The sequence below is a fragment of the Heloderma suspectum genome, chromosome 6 (assembly GCF_057233095.1).
Source record: "Heloderma suspectum isolate Gila_16-S chromosome 6, 16-S_ref, whole genome shotgun sequence".
In the NCBI taxonomy this organism is placed as follows: Eukaryota; Metazoa; Chordata; class Lepidosauria; order Squamata; family Helodermatidae; genus Heloderma; species Heloderma suspectum.
Genome location: NC_139463.1, coordinates 42,937,608 through 42,955,000, shown reverse-complemented (window position 1 = coordinate 42,955,000; position 17,393 = coordinate 42,937,608). Strand labels below are relative to the sequence as shown.

Here is a 17,393-nt window from a genome sequence, read left to right as displayed (position 1 = left end):
CACATACAGCCATTAGATTTAGATGGGGCCAACCTTGCAAATTCAAAGTCTCTGTTCAGGATCCCTCGGTTTGCAACATGCAGATGCTTTTGATCAGCTCCCCAGTCTCCCAGCAGTGCTTGCTGAAGTCTTTCTCTTTCTGCTGTCTCTGGTATCCAGAGCTTTCTCTGCTCCCGTTAGATGAACACACGGGAGTAGAGGGTGGCGCTGCCCCTTGGCTCAATAGGGGCCATCAGCCAGCTAGCACAGGAGCCCCCTGCTGGCTGCGAGGTGTCACTGCCTCTCCGTGACAGTCTTGCTGTTGTGTATGTGGGTTGTGTTAGCAAGTATCTTAAGGTCAAATAAATGCCGAAGAGAAATGGGGCAGGGGAACATTGAGGCAGGATGGTGGTGGTGGAATGCAGAAGGACAAGCTCAGGGGGGGCAGAGGGCAAGCTCTCTATTTTCAGGACTGGTGTCAGTCATTCTGGATGAGATCAGCCAGCAAAACGCACCCCCCCCCCCATCCTGTTTGCAATTTTTACTTTTGAGTCATTTTTGTAAATGACGGAGGTTCCGAGTGTGCTTGTCTTTGGTTGCATAAACATGAAACCACATTTTTTAGCTCTTTGCATTAATACGCAGCCTCTCTGCGTAAGCTGGTGCTACTTTCGCTAAGCAGGTGAGTAAACAGCCGGCAGTCCCAGCTGCTTGATTTAACGTGTGCAATCCTTCTTTGCATTAGGCTAGCATATTTCCTTCCCTTCCTCAATAAGTTCATTCCCCTTTGCTAAGCAGGATCTGAGTGGAAACTGGAATTTGTTGAAAATGCATTTAAATGTTCTGCATCCACAGCCACCCTCCCTTTCCAAATCCTTCCTTCCTTGTCCTAAGTCATACCCTTGCCATATCTCCTTCTCCATAGTGTTATGGGTGGACCCAAGACAAGTTGGTGTCTGTTTGAGATTAAAAACCCAATCGGCACCTCTACCCTTCCCTGTACCCAGGCCTTGCTCTTCTCATAAATTACCCTGTGTAAGTCCCATGGAAATGAACAGGATGTTTTACATGCACATCCTGTTGGGTTTCTTGCCAGTGGAGGTTGGGCCATCTAGGGCATGTTTATTTCTACCAAGCAGTGTCTGCAAACGTGGAGCTTTACAGTTGGGAGTAGGGGGACATGCCTGCAGTGCCTGGAGCCAGAGGCGGGTTACATAGCAACACAGGAAGCTGCCTTAGACTGACTCAGACCCTTGGTCCTTCTAGCCCAGTATTGTTGACCCTGACTGGCAGGGGCTCTCCAGGGGTTCAGGCAGGAGTCTTTCCCAGCTCTACCTGAAGATGCCAGGGATTGAACCTGTGACTTTCTGCATACAAAGCAGGGGCTCTACCATTGAGCTACGGCCCCTCCGCACTTCACTTTCCCCTCTTGCACCCAGTGATCTTGGGCAATATTCCAAGTTCTAAGTACCCCTCCTTCCCTGAATCCTCCTTCCCCTAATTTTGTCCCAGATTGCAGCCTTCTCCCCATAAAGTTTGGCAGGAGCTACTGGTAACCCCAGCCTCATCCTATCTCCATAACACCACTCTGGTTTCTGTTGGTCACACTGGAGTGTGACAAAGAGCCAGGACACAGAAACAGGCATTTTATGCATTGTGTCTATATTCATTTCATTCATTCATTTATTATATTTCTGTATCGCCCCATAGCCAAAGCTCTCTGGGCGGTTCACAAACATTGAAAAGCATTAAAATACATTATATAAAATATAAACCGTTCATGTAATAACAGAGAACAAATAACACACACACAAACAACATATATCTAAAACAAAAACAATCAGCTAGAGACCATCAAGGGACTCATTCTGTGCTGCCAAATGCCTGAGAGAAGAGGGCAGTGTTTCTGCCGGCAGTCCCAGCCGCCTGATCAGTGTGTCTGCTGAACCACACCACAGCATGCCAAGTCCTTTCCCTCCATCCCAGCTAACTAATCAATTTCACTGGGTTGTACCACTCCACCCAATCTGCTGCAGTGGCAGTTGCACTTAGTGCGTGTTGTTGGGAGTCAAGGTGCCGATTCTGTGTTTTCAGAAGGGCTTTACACCCCTGTACATGGCAGCACAGGAGAATCATCTGGAAGTGGTCAAGTTCCTCCTGGAGAATGGCGCCAACCAAAATGTGGCCACGGAGGTGAGTATCTCCCCCTGCTCCAGGATATCTGCTTGGCATTCCTGCCGCACGCCACATCGGGGTGGTGTGCGGACCTGTTTGCTCACTGTGTGTCTTCCTTCCTCCCCAATCTCTGGCAGGATGGCTTCACGCCACTGGCCGTGGCTCTGCAGCAGGGACACGAAAACGTTGTGGCCCACCTCATTAACTATGGGACAAAAGGGAAAGTGCGCCTCCCGGCATTGCACATAGCTGCCCGCAATGATGACACACGCACGGCCGCCGTTCTCCTACAGAATGACCCAAATGCTGATGTCCTTTCCAAGGTATGCTGTTAGGGCTTCTCCGCATCAGATCTTTATCCTGCAACTTACTGTGGCTTCTGATTCCGGATTCTTTGTGGTATTAAGCTCGGTTCCTTACGCAGGCTTTTTTTCTGGGACTTCCTTTGTTTGCAAGTTCTACATATTTCATTATACAGCCACTAGATGGCGCTTGATATAGCAGAACTGTGCAATTTCTGATGGCCATTAAATGACATTTAATGAATGACATTTATTATCGCATTATTCCCAACCTTTTAAAAACCAGGATAAAGGTCAGAAAGTGTGGGAAATGCCCTGGAGGTTGACGATGTCATGTAAAGGACCCACAAACCTCCAGTCACCAGCGTGCAATAAAAGCCTAGTGCAGAAATGCTCTTAAAGTCCAGTGAGAACTGTAGGGTGAGAGGCGATTGTCTGCCTCTTGGATGTGTGGCCCCAGTGGGAGTGATGTGAAATTTCCTGCATTGCAACTCAGAGATTAATGTGGTTGACTCACTGAGAGCCAGGTGGGTTGGTGTAGTGCGAGGGAATCTGTGGCCCTCCATATGGGACTACAACTCACATTAGTCTCAAGCAGCATGACCAATGGTCGTGGTTGATGGGAGTTATAGTCCAGCAACATCTGGAGGGCCCCATTACACCCATTCCTGGTGTAGTGGACAGAGTATCAGAATCAGACTAGAGAGACCCAGCTCTGAAGCTCACTGGGAGATGTTTGGGCTAGTCACTATATGTCAGCCTAACATACCTCACAGGGTTGTTGTGAGGATAAATGGGGGAGGAGGAACCTTGTATGCCTATCCTGAGGTCCTTGGAGGAAGGGTGCAATCAAATACTGATCTATAAATCCATTTGTTGTCAGATGCAATACAGAACTGAGCCAAGTTTTGCTGCAGGTTTTCATATCCCTTGCTAAAGAATAGGGAGAGAGTTCTGAGTTTTCACCCTGGAGCTCCTGCTGCAGGGAAAGACATAAACCTCAAAGTCACCCCAACAGGTGAAAACTGCCCACCTTTCCCCCTTGTGGTGCATGTGAGGCACAGGAGGCTCTTCACAAGGTCTTACTCACCTGCTGGATTGGGTGCCAAAGAAGGAAGCTATGTGCAAATAAGGTTAAAAAAAAACCCACCGAGCTTTACTTCAGCTTAAGTGCAACACAGAAAGGATGCTGATCCTTTATTTCCATGTTCATTAGGCATAGTCAGAAAAACTGGGTATAACAGGCAACAAATGGAGGGGAAGGGATCTCACTCTGGGTTCTGGTGTGATTATGTTTTATGCCTCATGAAGAGTTCTGGAGAACCCGAAACCTTGCACAGTCTGTTGTGGCATTTTGGTTGGCCCTAATAAAGAAAGTCACCTAACGTTGTAATTTTGATTCCCCCCCACCCGAATTATTTACACACTGCTCTTCCCCTGAGAGCTTAGAGTGACTTAAGTTTGGTTTCCAGGTGGTCTCTCAAGTAGGCAGTTTATGGGACCAGACCTGCTTAGTTTTAGCAGTCCAAACTGCATTGTGTGCCTTGATACCAATCTGCTCTAATGAGCAGAGAGGGCCTGGTCCAGTTCTGAAGTACTGCTTGTGTGTCCCAGATGGTCCGGGACTGTTTGCTCAATCACTGTTGGAGACTCTCACCCCCTCCCCTTCTCTCCCACAGACTGGTTTTACCCCACTGCACATAGCTGCGCACTATGAGAACCTCAACGTGGCCCAGTTACTGCTGAACCGTGGAGCAAGCGTCAACTTCACTCCCCAGGTGGGTGCAGAGTCCATTGCCATTGGCCTCGAGCTCACAGAGATGGAAGAACCTGTGCCTGGGCTAAACGACGTCCTGCGAGCTGAGGGCTCACACAATCGAATGCTCCTCTGTACAAAAACAAAGAACTAAGAATTATCTGCATTAGAAAACTAGCCCATTAGGGAGAAGGCCAGTCCTTCTCCCTGGTATGCTACTTCTCTATGTGCAGGGCATTTTTATGTGTAAGAGTATTGCATCGTGTGATCCTTCAGCTGCAGTCTGAAGTGGAACAGCCCAGAGGCAGGAAGGAGAGTCAGGGCTCCTTCACACAGAGCTTTTATCCTGCGATTGAGATTGCTTCTTCACGGAAGTTTGCTGGCTCTTTACATGACGCCTCGACCCTCCAGGGCGTCTCCTGCACTAAATGCCCTTTGTTCCGTTTTTAAATAGATCGCAGATACTGAGCTATCAGATTGCCCCCTTGTGTTCCGCTTGAGCTTCCTCTGTGAAAAGAGTTAAAGCAGCAAGAATCATAGAATCATAGAATAATAGGGTTGGAAGGGGCCTACAAGGCCATCGAGTCCAACCCCCTGCTCAATGCAGGAATCCATGTCAGAGCATCCCTGACAGATGGCTGTCCAGCCTCGTCTTGAACGCCTCCAGTGTGGGAGAGCCCACCACCTCCCTAGGTCATTGGTTCCATTGTCGTGTTGCTCTTAACAATCAGGACGTTTCTCCTGATATTCAGCCGGAATCTGGCTTCCTGTAACTTGAGCCCATTATTCCGTGTCCTGGAATAATAGAAGAAGAGGAGTGAGATCAGAGTGGGGGGAAAGGAAGCGTGTGTAAAGGGAGTCAGTTGTGATCCTGCATTTAAACGGAAGCAGAAAGCCCCGTTTTAAATGCAGGATTTTAGGATGGTGTAGAGATTCCCTCAGTTGCCCCCCCCCCCCTCAGGAAAGAGACCTCCATTTTCCTTAGTACAGGAGTGTCAACCCCCTTTCAGCCAAATTCAATTTCAGAGAACTTCTCTGGGCTGCCTTCCAGTGGTGGGCAAGACCAAAAGAAAAAGGGCCATAGCCAAAAATAATGCCATTAATGAAGCCTTAGGAGAGGCATTTCAACCATTTAGAATGAAGGAAAAAACTGCATAAGAGCCAGAAAACCACCACATGATTGGTAGTCAGGGGAAGGGGGCGGGGCCAGGAGAAGGGGGCATGGCCACCTGGGGAATTCCGGAGGAATGGATTGGGTGGGCTGGATTTGGCCTGAGGTTCAGCACCCCTGCCTTAGTGTGAAATGCTCCGTTCACTCACCTCTGCTGCCCTTAACTGCAGCTCCCCCACTGATTTACTGAGAAGGGATTGTTCAGGGTCCTGAGGCTTGCTTTGGGGGGCCCTCCAAACCTTTCATGAGCCCCTGAATACCCACCCAACTGTGTCAGGCACTGGTGCCAGTTGGGCCCAGCTTAGACTGGAGACTCCTTGCCAGAGTCTGGCAGATGTCGGCTCCCAAGCAGCCAGATTGCTGGCTGTCGGTCCAGTGGGGACAGAGGCCAGGAGTATGGTCGAGGACCGGCAAGACTCAAGTTCCATTTAAAACATTTGGCATTCCTCCTCCTGTCAGGGTGGTCTGCAATCATTATATTACAAAACAACAAAACAGCAGGTTAAATCCTTAGTAGTATCCTTAACAATTAAAATGTTTGCAACTTTAAAATGCCTGGGCAGCTATGAACATTTTTGGCCAGTGCTGAAAAGAATGCAATGTTGGCACCAGGCGGGCCGGGGGGGGGGGGGGGGCATTCCGTAGCTGAACGCCACTGCTGAGACAGCTCTCTCCCTTGTTGTTGCTACATGTTAACATGTTCCAATAAAGGAGGCACCTGGAGAAACAAATAAATAAAGGGGGCACCCGGAGAGAGAAATAAATGAAGGAAGGAAGGAAGTGCCTGGAGGCACCCAGAGAAAGAATGAAGGAGGCACCCAGAAGGAGGCACCCAGAGAAAGGAAGGAAGGAAGGAAGGAAGGAAGGAAGGAAGGAAGGAGGCACCTGGAGAAATAAATAAAGGAAGGAAGGAGGTGCCTGGAGAAATAAATAAATAAAGGAAGGAAGGAAGGAGGCATCTGGAGAAATAAATAAATAAATAAATAAAGGCGGCGCCCGGAGGGAGGGAGGGAGGGAGGGAGGGAGGAAGGAAGGAAGGAAGCACCCAGAGAAATAAATAAATAAATGAAGGTGGCACCCAGAGAAAGAAAGAAATGAATGAATGAAGGCGGTGCCTGGAGAAATAAACAAATAAATGAAGGAGGCACCGGGAGAAATAAATAAATAAATAAAGGGGGCGCCTGGAGGAATGAATGAATGAGGTACCTGGAGAAAGGAAGGAAGGAAGGAAGGAAGGGCCTGGAGAAATAAATAAAGGAAGGAAGGAGGTGCCTGGAGAAATAAAGGAAGGAAGGAAGGAAGGAAGGAAGGAGGAATCTGGACAAAGAAAGAAAGAAAGAAAGAAAGAAAGAAAGGCGGCACCCGGAGGAAGGTATGAAGGAAGGAAGGAAGGAAGGAAGGAAGGAGGCACCCAGAGAAATAAATAAATAAATAAATAAATAAAGGTGGCACCCAGAGAAAGAAATAAATGAATGAATGAAGGCGGTGCCTGGAGAAATAAACAAATAAATGAAGGAGGCACCCGGAGAAATAAATAAATAAAGGGGGCGCCTGGAGAAATGAATGAATGAATGAATGAATGAATGAGGTACCTGGAGGAAGGAAGGGAGGAAGGAAGGAAGGAAGGAAGGAAGGAAGGAAGGAAGGAAGGAGGTGCCTGGAGAAAGGCCTCAGCAGATCTTGGAACAGGTCGATATGGGAAGAGGAGTGCTTTCTGTTGTGAAAAAGGCAAGCTCCATGTTTTGGGATCATTAGGAAAGGAATCAAAAATAAAACTGCCAGTATCATAACCACCTTTGTACAAAGCTGTGGCATGACCAGACTTGGAATACTGTATAAAGTTCTGGTCAGTGCACCTCAAAAATGATATTTTAGAGCTGGGAAAGGTGCAGAAAAGAGCAACCAAAGTGATCAAGTGGTTGGAGCAACTCCCCTGTGAGGAAAGGTTAACAATGTTTGGGGCTCTTTAGCTTAGAAAAAAATGCGAGTAAGGCAGGGCATGATAAAGGCGTACGAACTGATGCATGGTGTGGAGAACATGGACAGGCAGTCTCTCATAATACTGGAACCCAATGGGGTCACCCCATGAAGCTGAATGGTGGGAGATTCAGAACCGTCAAAAGGAAGTCCTTCTTCACACAGCGCGTAGATATACTATGGGATTCACGTCCACAAGATGCAGTGATGGCCACCAATATTTACAGCTTCAAAGGAGGATAAGCCAAATTCACGGAGAACAAAGCTATCAGTGGATACTAGTCACGATGGCTATGTGTTACCCCAGTATAAAGAGGCCTCCAATACCAGTTGCTGAAGAACACGAGCAGGAGGATGCTCTTGCATGCACGTCCTACTTGTGGGTTCCCACAGGGATCTGGTCGGCCCCTGAGGGAACAGAATGCTGGGCTCCGTAGCCCTCTGGTCTGATGCAGCTCTCCTTACACTCCTACGTTAAGCTATTTGGGTCCCACGCTGTTTAGGGCTTTAGAAGAAAGTACCAGCACTCTGAATTGATAGGCAGCCAAGGAGGTTCTTTGAAAGGTGGCATAATATGCATGAACTGTACACGGCAAGTTCCGTAAGCAGCGACCGAGGGTCAGAAGGGCAAACAGGAGGGCGAGTTCCAGAGGCAACGGTGAGGCGGCAGGAATGGGGGCAGGAGTATATCCAGAAAGGCCTTCTCCAATGAGACGGGTTGCTCAGGCGAAAGGTCACGTTTTCAAACTGAAGTTGGATGGAGCCCGGTTGGTCCTCGAGGGTCAGCCAACTGAGTGTCGAGTCCGCTTATATTACAGCCTTGATGGCACCTCTGAGGAACGCAGTCATTCTGTCAGGCTTTCCAGAAATGGAGCCCCGGTGGCACAGGAGGCAAGGTGCCGGAGCCCGGCTGCTGGGATCCCCGGCTCAAAAGGCGCTCACACCTCGTGGGGCCTGACAGACCTGTGCAAAGAGGAACTCTTGAGCCACGGCCCTTCTTTGACTTGCCATGGACGGTAGCTCAGTGGAACATCACAGGCTCAGCAAACAGGAGGCCTTGGGTTCAGAAGGTCTCCTTGGCCCCAGGCCCCTGGCGGAAAGGGCTAGGAAGAGACACGCGCATACACATGGCACATTGTGCTGCTAGCGGAGCGCCCATAATGCAGTGGCAGGAGCAAATGCTTTGCATTAGGGGTGTGCACTGAAAAACAAATTGCTTCAGAACCCACTTGGGGGGGGGGGGGGCTTCACTCCAGTCTGCTTGGAGGCAAGACGCACTTTGCTTTGATCCCGAGGCAGAGCCCTGCTTTGGTTATCTGAAGCTGATGTTTCCTCCTGTGGTAGACACTGAAGACAATGCTGTCTCCATTGACTTGCATAGGGGGAAATAAAGGCTGCACCCACAAAACCAGCTGGGGGGGAGCACTCCCCAGACCAAGGATCCTTGGGGCAATGGGGTGCTTGCTGGGGGTGGGGTTCCCCCCTGCCATTTTTGGAGGTGCAGCCTTTATTTCCCCCTATGCATGTCCATGGAGTCAGAACTCTCTCCATGGACGTGCATAGGGAGAAAATAGAGGTGTGTAGGCACCTGTAACAGGCCAGCTGTCAAAGCCCCAAAGCACGTCTTCAGAGCAGTTCCTAGGCTGCTCTGACGGGTCACATCACAGCTTTGACAGCTGCCCCGATATCCTACAAAGCCTTGCTTTGGGCTGCTTCTGCAAAGACCCGCTCCACCTTAGAGGAGGCCCAGGTTCCTCTGAAGCAGCCTGCTTTGGTTCAGTATTTGGGCTTCGTCCAAAGCGGACGCACACCCTGACTTTGCACGCAGAGGTTCCCGAGTCCAGACCCTGATTAGGGGAAACCCACCCTGAAAACCTGGGGAGGCTGTTGCTAACTGGACAAGGTAGTAGCCAGCAAGACGGAGCCATGGCAGTCTCATCGGTTCTCCTTTCTTCTCTCTCCACAAACATAGAACGGCATCACGCCACTGCACATTGCCTCCCGTCGTGGCAACATCATCATGGTGCGCCTGCTGCTTGATCGGGGGGCCCACATCGAGACCCGCACCAAGGTAAGGCCTACCCCAAGAAGGGGCATGCAGGAGGGAGACATGAGGAAAGAGGAGGGCAGCCCCAATCTTCACGTCAAGAACGGTGGTGAACCTCCAGAGCTGCTTGAGAGAATTGCTGGTTTATTTAAAAGAGCACTCGAAGTGTCTCCTGACTAAGGACTTTCTCTTATCTGTTTTGAGGGCTCTTGAACATAATACACTTGAGACATGCCAAGCAAGACGTCTGTAGCAAATGAGCAGTTTCCTCGAGCTTTGCCTGTCTTTTTGCGTCTCACAGGAGGGGCCTGCATGGACCTTGTTGAAAGGGGGCTGAGGATACACTGGGGCAAGGGACAGTTGTCTAGAAGACCAACTTCAAAAAGAAGCTTGCAACAAGATTAGCGAGAAGGGCTTGCCCATAATGCTGCTGCAGCCTAGTCACAGCGGCATCTGTGAGAAGTGTGACCCAATGAGCTTTTCTACGCAAGAACAGCATGCCCCAGCCTGGCACCCTTCGTTCTATTGCTTTAAATCTGTTATTGTATTTTAAATCTCTGCACTGCTGCTGGGTCTTATTTTGGTTGTTGTATTTTGGTTTTGGTTATTTTATTTTGGATATTTTATTTATTTTGTTTTACTTTTATTTTGGTTATTTATTTATTTATTTATTTGGGTTATTTTATTTAGGTTATTTTATTTTATTTTGGTTATTTTATTTGTATTTATTTTTATTTTATTTTGGTTTTGCTTATTTTATTTTGCTTATTTTTATTTATTTTAAATCTGTTATTGTATTTTAAATCTCTGCACTGCTGCTAGGTTTTATTTTGGTTTTAGTTTTATACTGTAGTTTTAAACTTTTAAATTTTATATTGTATTTTATGCTGTATTTTGTGGTTTTAATTGCTGTCAACCGCCCAGACTGCTCTGGCTATTGGGCGGTATAGAAATGTGATGGATGGATGGATGGATGGATGGATGGAGTGTGACAGTAGTGTGGGACAGTTGATGTGCTGCCACATTGTTTCCAGGAATGCAGGGAAGTGACAGTGCTAAATGGGTGTGCTTAATGTAGCTGGAGTTTGGCTACAACACCAAAACACAACACAAATCTCTGCAAGAGTTCTCCCCCCCCGCTTTTCTTTCCTATTTGCTGCCCCAGATCTCATGTTGTTGTTGTTTCCTCAGGATGAGCTGACACCCTTGCACTGTGCTTCAAGGAACGGGCACGTGAGGATTGCCGAAATTCTTCTGGACCACGGTGCTCCCATCCAAGCCAAGACCAAGGTGACGGGCACTGGAGGAATAGTAGCCTTGGGCCAGGGGAATGGCACCCACCTCAAGGGTAGAGGAGATGATTTTCCTCCTTACTGGCCCTCACTTGTTTCTCAGCTACTGAGTTCTTCCCTCCCTTTCTGCCCATCAGTTTCCACATTTTCCCACTGCTGGTCAGTAGGACATAACATCTGCTAAAAGCAAGAATGATTGTATATATGTGTATGCCTGGAAACATGGTTTTCCTGAAAATTCAGGACCATATTTTTTGAAACACAACCGTTCTGGGCCAAACTTACGACTTTATTCATACAAGTAGAAATCGCATGAATATTTTGTGCAATCCCTGTATATGGCACTATACAGAGTCACCTGAGCAAAGAACAGACCCCCTGTCCCAAGGAGCTTACAATTTGATTTTTGATAGGGAAGACGGCAGAAAGGAAGATGGGCAAGGATAGCAAGGGATGCAAACAACAGATTCAATTACAAATATTTCGGCTTCGTTTCTATTGGAATGTGGGCTAACAAGTTTAGCCAAAGGCTCATGGGAAAGGTGGGCACTGAGCTGGGGTTGGAAGTGAGGGGAGGTGGTCCCACATAGATTTCTACAAGGGGGCGGGGGGCTGAACTTAACTAAGTCCGATCATGCAGGACCAACATCAATCCCTACAGCTGGGGTCTGAAGTTGCCCCGTCACCCTGCGCCAGCCAGCAGCATCAACCTGGCCACCTAGACCTGGCCAAGATTTGGAAAAGCACGAGGCTCTAACTGCATCTTTGCTTGCCACAGAATGGCCTGTCCCCCATCCACATGGCCTCCCAGGGGGACCACTTGGATTGTGTGCGGCTGCTGCTGCAGTACAATGCTGACATCGATGACATCACGTTAGACCACCTGACACCACTGCACGTGGCCGCCCACTGTGGCCACCACCGGGTGGCCAAGGTCCTTCTGGAGAAGGGCGCAAAGCCCAATGCACGGGCGCTGGTGAGTGGGAGAAGCTGTGGAGGGAGGGCCAGGCCAGGCCACAAGTCACTGCCCCGGAGATGACTGGCCTCTCTGTCTCTGTCTCTCCTTGCCTGCAGAATGGCTTCACGCCTCTGCACATTGCCTGCAAGAAGAACCACATTCGGGTGATGGAGCTCCTTCTGAAGACGGGGGCCTCCATAGATGCCGTCACTGAGGTACCCAGAGCTCCATATTTGTAAGACAGGAAGGTGTCCGGCACATTGACGTAATCGTGATGGGATATTCTTGCTTTCCCTCTTAACGTTGATTAACTAAAGCAGCTTTTGCCAACCCAGTGACTTCCAGGTATGTTGGACCACAGCTCTATCATCTGCAGCCAGTGTGGTCATTGCAGCTGGGAAGATGGGAGTTGTAGTCTGACGCATCCGGAGGGTGCCAGGTTGGCAAAGGCTGGACTGGGGCAAATGTCTGAGCAGATATTAAGACATGTAGGACTTTAAGAGAGAAAACACCGTTTAGATTCAGAGAATGCACAACTTGTGCCCCATCAAGGCCAAAACTGCCCCCCAGCAAGATATGGTGGCTTTCCAGAGGCTTGATAAACCTCCCACTGGGACTGCGGAAACAGGATGGGCGGGGGGGGGGGGGCAATGTCAAGTAGAGATTGGGCTGGCCTGGAAATAAGTGGAGCCACTGAATTTGGCCAGGCTTAGCTCTCAGCCCATTCCAACCCACCCACTCCCAATCCCTCCGATCCCCTCCCATCTTCCTTTTAAATCAGGGGTGTGGAGCCTCCTTCGCCTTTCCCCCAGCCACTTATCACTTGGTGGTTTCCCAATGTTTGCACATTCCCCCCCCTTCTCAGAGGTTGAGATGCCTCCCCTGAGGCTTCATTACCGACAGGAAGGGTTTTACACTAAAATCTGCTGGTATGTTGGCCCTGCCCTGTTTGCCTTTGCCCCACTCACTACTGGAATGCAGCCCCCGAGAGCTTCTCCAAAATAGGATTTGGGCCTCGGGCTGGAGGAGGTTCAACACCCCTCTTTTACCCTGTGCCTGGCCAGCCTGGTAGTGGTGACAGCAGCAGCACGAGCAGCAGCAGAACTCTGGCTGCAGTGAGAAGGAAGGGGGCAGTCTCTCCTTCCTGTGTCTGCCTGGTCCCTGGCATTGGGTTGGAGAAGGACCATAGCTCAGTTGGTAGAGCCCCTGCTTTGCATGCAGAAAGTCCCAGGTTCGATCCCCGGCATCTCCAGGTAGGGCTGGAAAAAGTCCTGCATGAAACCCTGGAGCGCCACTGCCAGTCGGTGTTGACAATACTGGGCCAGATGGACCGAGGGTCTGACTCAGTACAAGGAAGCTTCCCATATTCCTGTGCTACATAGGCCCTTGGGAAATATAGTTTTCCAAAGGGCTGCTGCATTGTCAGTCTTCTTTGAGGCAAGCATTGCAAACCCTCAAAGCTCATATGCAGGCCTGAGCTCAGAAAGCTGACAAGCATCTCTAGTGTAAAGTACCCGACAGACCAAATACCATGGCTTGTAGGCTGCATTCAACTTGGGCAAGGGGGGGGGGCAGGCAGGCAGGCATAGCTTAGCTACCAACACAGGATGTTTAGTATTTATTGCATGGAAATCCAGGAAATAGGGATTCCCATTGCTTGGAAATCCTGGCCTTTGGGGGCTCAACAGACTTCTGTGGCCTTCCCGACTCATCTTGCATTTGTGAGCCAAGCCGTGGGTTTTCCTCAAATTCCAGGGACGTTTTCCGTATGTGGGGGGTGGGGTGGCAGGCCATAATTTGCGCAAATCGAGATTTGTGCAGATCGAGATTTGTGCCATTTGCGGCCAAAATTTGCTTAATTTGCTTAATTTGTGCAAATTGTGGCTGTAATTTGCAGAAATTAAAAAACATGGAAAATCTGCTAACTGGCCCGACCTGCTGCAGACTGAGTCGGGCCAGTTGGTGGAAAAAGGATGAAAGGTTGGGGGGCTGAGCTAACAAAACCTCATGGAGCTGTGGCCCCCAAACATTCCTCCAACGTACTCGGAAATCACTTCTTTCAGCAATGTGGGAAACCTAAAAAGTATCTTTCAACACTTCATCACTTCCCCTAAAATAACTTTTGGAATGACTCAGAGGATTCACTTGGTCCCGCTTTTGTTTTGGTTGATCACTGCTTGAGGACTAGAAAGGATTTTTGCCCCAAAAATCACATCCACAAGAGTGGGGACGGAGGAACGGTGCATATTATTTCCCTAAGGTCTGACTCACAGCTTGGCTCCTGGTGAAGAGAAACCTCTTCGCCTCTGTGGAAGCACAGAGCATTTATTCATTTAAGGCTTTTGACCAGTTACAGAATTTTCAGCTGATTGATGGTCTGCCCTTTTAACTGAAGCAAATTACATTTAAATATCCATTTCCTCCTCATCTGTAGAAGTTATTTCGAAGGATTTCATGCATTAAGTACATAAGAATATCGGAAGGGCCTGCTGGATTAGACCAAGTGCCGTCCAGATGTTTTAGATGACATAGGAACATAAGAAGCTGCCTTATACTGAGTCAGACTGTCGGTCCGTCTAGCCCATATTGTCAGCACTGACTGGCAGCAGCTCCCCAGTGTTTCAGGCACATTTTTTTTCCAGCAATACCTGGAGATGCCACGGGATTGAAGCCGGGACCTTCTGCATACGAAGCAGATGCTCTACCACTGAGCTACAACCTCTCTGAATAAACTCTCTCATCAGCCCCAGCCAGCATGGCCAATGGTCAGGGATTGTGGAAGGCATAGTTCAAAATATCTGGAGAGCCACAGGTTTTCTGCCCCTGGTCTATCCAGTCCTGCATCCTGCTTCCAACAGTGGCTTCTGACAAGCCGACCAGCAGGGCATGAAGGAAACAGCCCTTTTCCATTGTTTGTCAGTATTCTGAGGTATGCTGCCTCTGAACAAGGAGGCTGCATTTTGTTATCTGGCTAATAGCCAACAATAGACCTCCTTTTCCAAGAATTTGTAGTGCTCTTTAATTAGTTTCTAAACTAGAGTTGCCAGACTGGTGGCCCATTTTGAAGGGAGCGTGAGATGACATTCAATTTCATCAACAAAAGCTCCTAGTCACTGCTGCCCTCCAAATGTGTTGGGACGACACCTCCCAGAATTCCTGATTGTTGGCCAGGCTGCCTGGGGCTGATGGGAGCTGAAGTCCAAGACACCTGGAGGATACCAGGTTGGGGAAGGTTGGCCTACTAATTTTAAAACCGGCAGCCCTGATTTCTGGCATTCGTTTGGATTGTTATCCAAAGATGCTGGTGACTGTTTGAAGGGGCATGTGTGCTATGTATGCATCCCAGGAGCTAATAAACACTTTCCAGCTGTACAGAAGCTACGGGTAGACCCACGGTGTCCACTCATCTACTCTCTCCTGTCCACAGTCTGGCCTGACCCCTCTTCACGTGGCCTCTTTCATGGGGAATCTTCCCATCGTCAAGATCCTGCTGCAACGTGGGGCATCCCCCAATGTTTCCAATGTGGTGAGCAGAGATGCATAATGGCCAGAATTTTTGAAGCCATGGGAGAAAAACGTTTGTTGGTTTTCTATTTTGGGGGTGGTGGGAAGGACATTTTGAGAAACTTTGAAATATATGCAATACTTACTGTCTTATCCAAGCAAAACTTTATCACACTGCTTTCACAACACAAAATGAATCATTTATGATTTAGTTAACATATAAAATTGTACTATTTGGCATATTTATGAAATATACAGAGACATCCTATAGATGTTTGCTCAGTAGTAAGACCCACTCTGTTTAGTGCAGCTTACTCCTAGGTAAGCGCAGATAGGATTGTGGCTTCAAAAGTATAAATGCCTTAACTTTTTGCAACCAAACTTGCTAATATACCCAAGAGAGGGCAGGTGGGGGTGGGGGGAGAGATGCAAACTACTATGCCCTAAGTACAAATAGGAAAAAAATAAAACTTGAAAAGAAAAACCACTAGATGAAAGGTCCCAGAAGAAGATAGGAGCAGAAATGCATGTCAGATTTGAGTGCTGACTATGGTTACGTACAGTATACACAGGAATCATCATTCTCTAATGCTGTAAGGCTACTTGAGAGTAAAGCGTTGAATTCAGTGGGACTTACATTTGAGTAGATACTAACAGAAACAAGGGACAGGGTCTTCTTGGTGGTAGCCTCCTAACTGTGGAAAGCTCTCCCCAGTGAGATCTGCCTGGCACCAACTTCATCATCTTTTTGGCGCCAGGCATTTGACATCATATGATAGGGTGTTTTATTTTTTTAATCAGATCCTGATAGTTTTATTGTCAATAGTTTTTAACTTGTTCTAAACTGTTTCCAATTTTAAAATTTTAAAGGTTTCATGTTATGTTTTATCATGCTGTGAACCACCCAGGGAGCTTTGGCTACTGGGCAGTATAGACATTAAATGAACAAAGCGTGTCACTCATTCCAAAAGAGCAAATATTTCATAGGAGTCTCACTGAAACAGTGTTCCCACAAATGTCCAAGTTTTCTATTGGAAAAATGAAAAAAAAAAAAAAGTCCTTCGGGAAAAAAACAAGGGGGCTGGGGGGGGACTGTGCTTTTCCCCCTCAAACCTTTTGGGTTTTTCCAGGCCTTCACCTCTCTAGTGATGAATCATTTCTGGAGAGAAGCACTGAGTGGAGGTGGGGAGGAAGTGAACCCTGTTTTCTAGGTTGTGTCTTGTGTTGTGGAAATGTAGCATGACAGTAAGATAGTTCCAACCAGCCTTTATCATTATGTGCTAATTTTCTATGGTTGAGGAGACTTTTATGTGTTGAAAACATGTACACACAACCCCCACACACCATTCAGGCCTTTGCTTGTTCTGCTGGGTGCAAGAGCCTCATATCAGCTGGATTCTGATGGAAGCGCGTGGGATGATCCCAAAACAAGATCTTTATCGGCTACTGATGTGTTTTTTTTTTTTGGGGGGGGGAACCTCTTTCTTTCCTTTTTTAAAATTACACAGAAGGTGGAGACACCTCTACATATGGCAGCACGGGCTGGGCACACAGAGGTGGCTAAGTACCTGCTCCAGAACAAGGCCAAAGTCAATGCCAAGGCAAAGGTGGGTGCTGGTTGGTCTTTGTGATCTAACAAGAGCTACAACCTAGACTCTGTCTCTGTAGGTGGCCTGTGCTTGTTAGTGTGAATGTGTCCTACATTTCCAGAATCTAGTATCCAAAGTGGAAGCCAGCATTCTCGTCATCTCATCTTCATTTTTAAATTAAATACCAAAAGCCAAGGTTCTATCCCTCATGTTTACAGAGACAAAAATGCGGGCCAGGAGTTTTTTTGTGGGAGGTGATTCCATTGTTGCGGGATAGGCAAAGGGAATGTATGTAAATTCACGCGGTTTGCCCCATTTATTTTGTGCGCCGCAACTGGAGATCGAAACCAAACCTGTCGGGAAATTGACACAAGTATCACACCTGCATGCTCACAGGCAGGCCTGTGTATGTGCTGCGATTCTATGGAAATAGAGAAACTGATATGGGATGTCAAATTTGGCATTCTGAAAACTCGATTTTTCTTGTTCAAAGGCAAATTTCTAGCACTTCAGGCTGTGCAGCCAGGGCTGGGAATGTCTGGGCAATAACTGGTTGAAATCAGACTAGGATTCCCAGGAACAGGGGCTTCACTGCTGCACACAGCTCCTTCCCCTTCCTCATGACAAGCAGAAAGGGCATGAG

General features: G+C 48.1%; 1 protein-coding gene across 6 annotated transcripts in view; it reads left to right on the top strand.

Moving 5' to 3' along the window:
* The window catches only part of ANK1 (ankyrin 1), a 144,822-nt gene that overhangs the window by 57,111 nt on the left and 70,318 nt on the right, over positions 1 to 17,393 (top strand). For all 6 annotated transcript variants that reach the window (XR_014783747.1, XM_084804070.1, XM_084804069.1 and 3 more), the window contains exons 5-13: positions 2,074 to 2,172; positions 2,292 to 2,477; positions 4,136 to 4,234; positions 9,333 to 9,431; positions 10,599 to 10,697; positions 11,478 to 11,675; positions 11,774 to 11,872; positions 15,085 to 15,183; positions 16,670 to 16,768. Coding sequence is in view for 5 of the 6 variants with exons in the window: in XM_084804070.1 (XP_084660196.1) it covers positions 2,074 to 2,172; positions 2,292 to 2,477; positions 4,136 to 4,234; positions 9,333 to 9,431; positions 10,599 to 10,697; positions 11,478 to 11,675; positions 11,774 to 11,872; positions 15,085 to 15,183; positions 16,670 to 16,768 (1,077 nt within the window). In the remaining variant the exon portion in view is untranslated. The remainder of the gene's footprint in view (positions 1 to 2,073; positions 2,173 to 2,291; positions 2,478 to 4,135; positions 4,235 to 9,332; positions 9,432 to 10,598; positions 10,698 to 11,477; positions 11,676 to 11,773; positions 11,873 to 15,084; positions 15,184 to 16,669; positions 16,769 to 17,393) is intronic.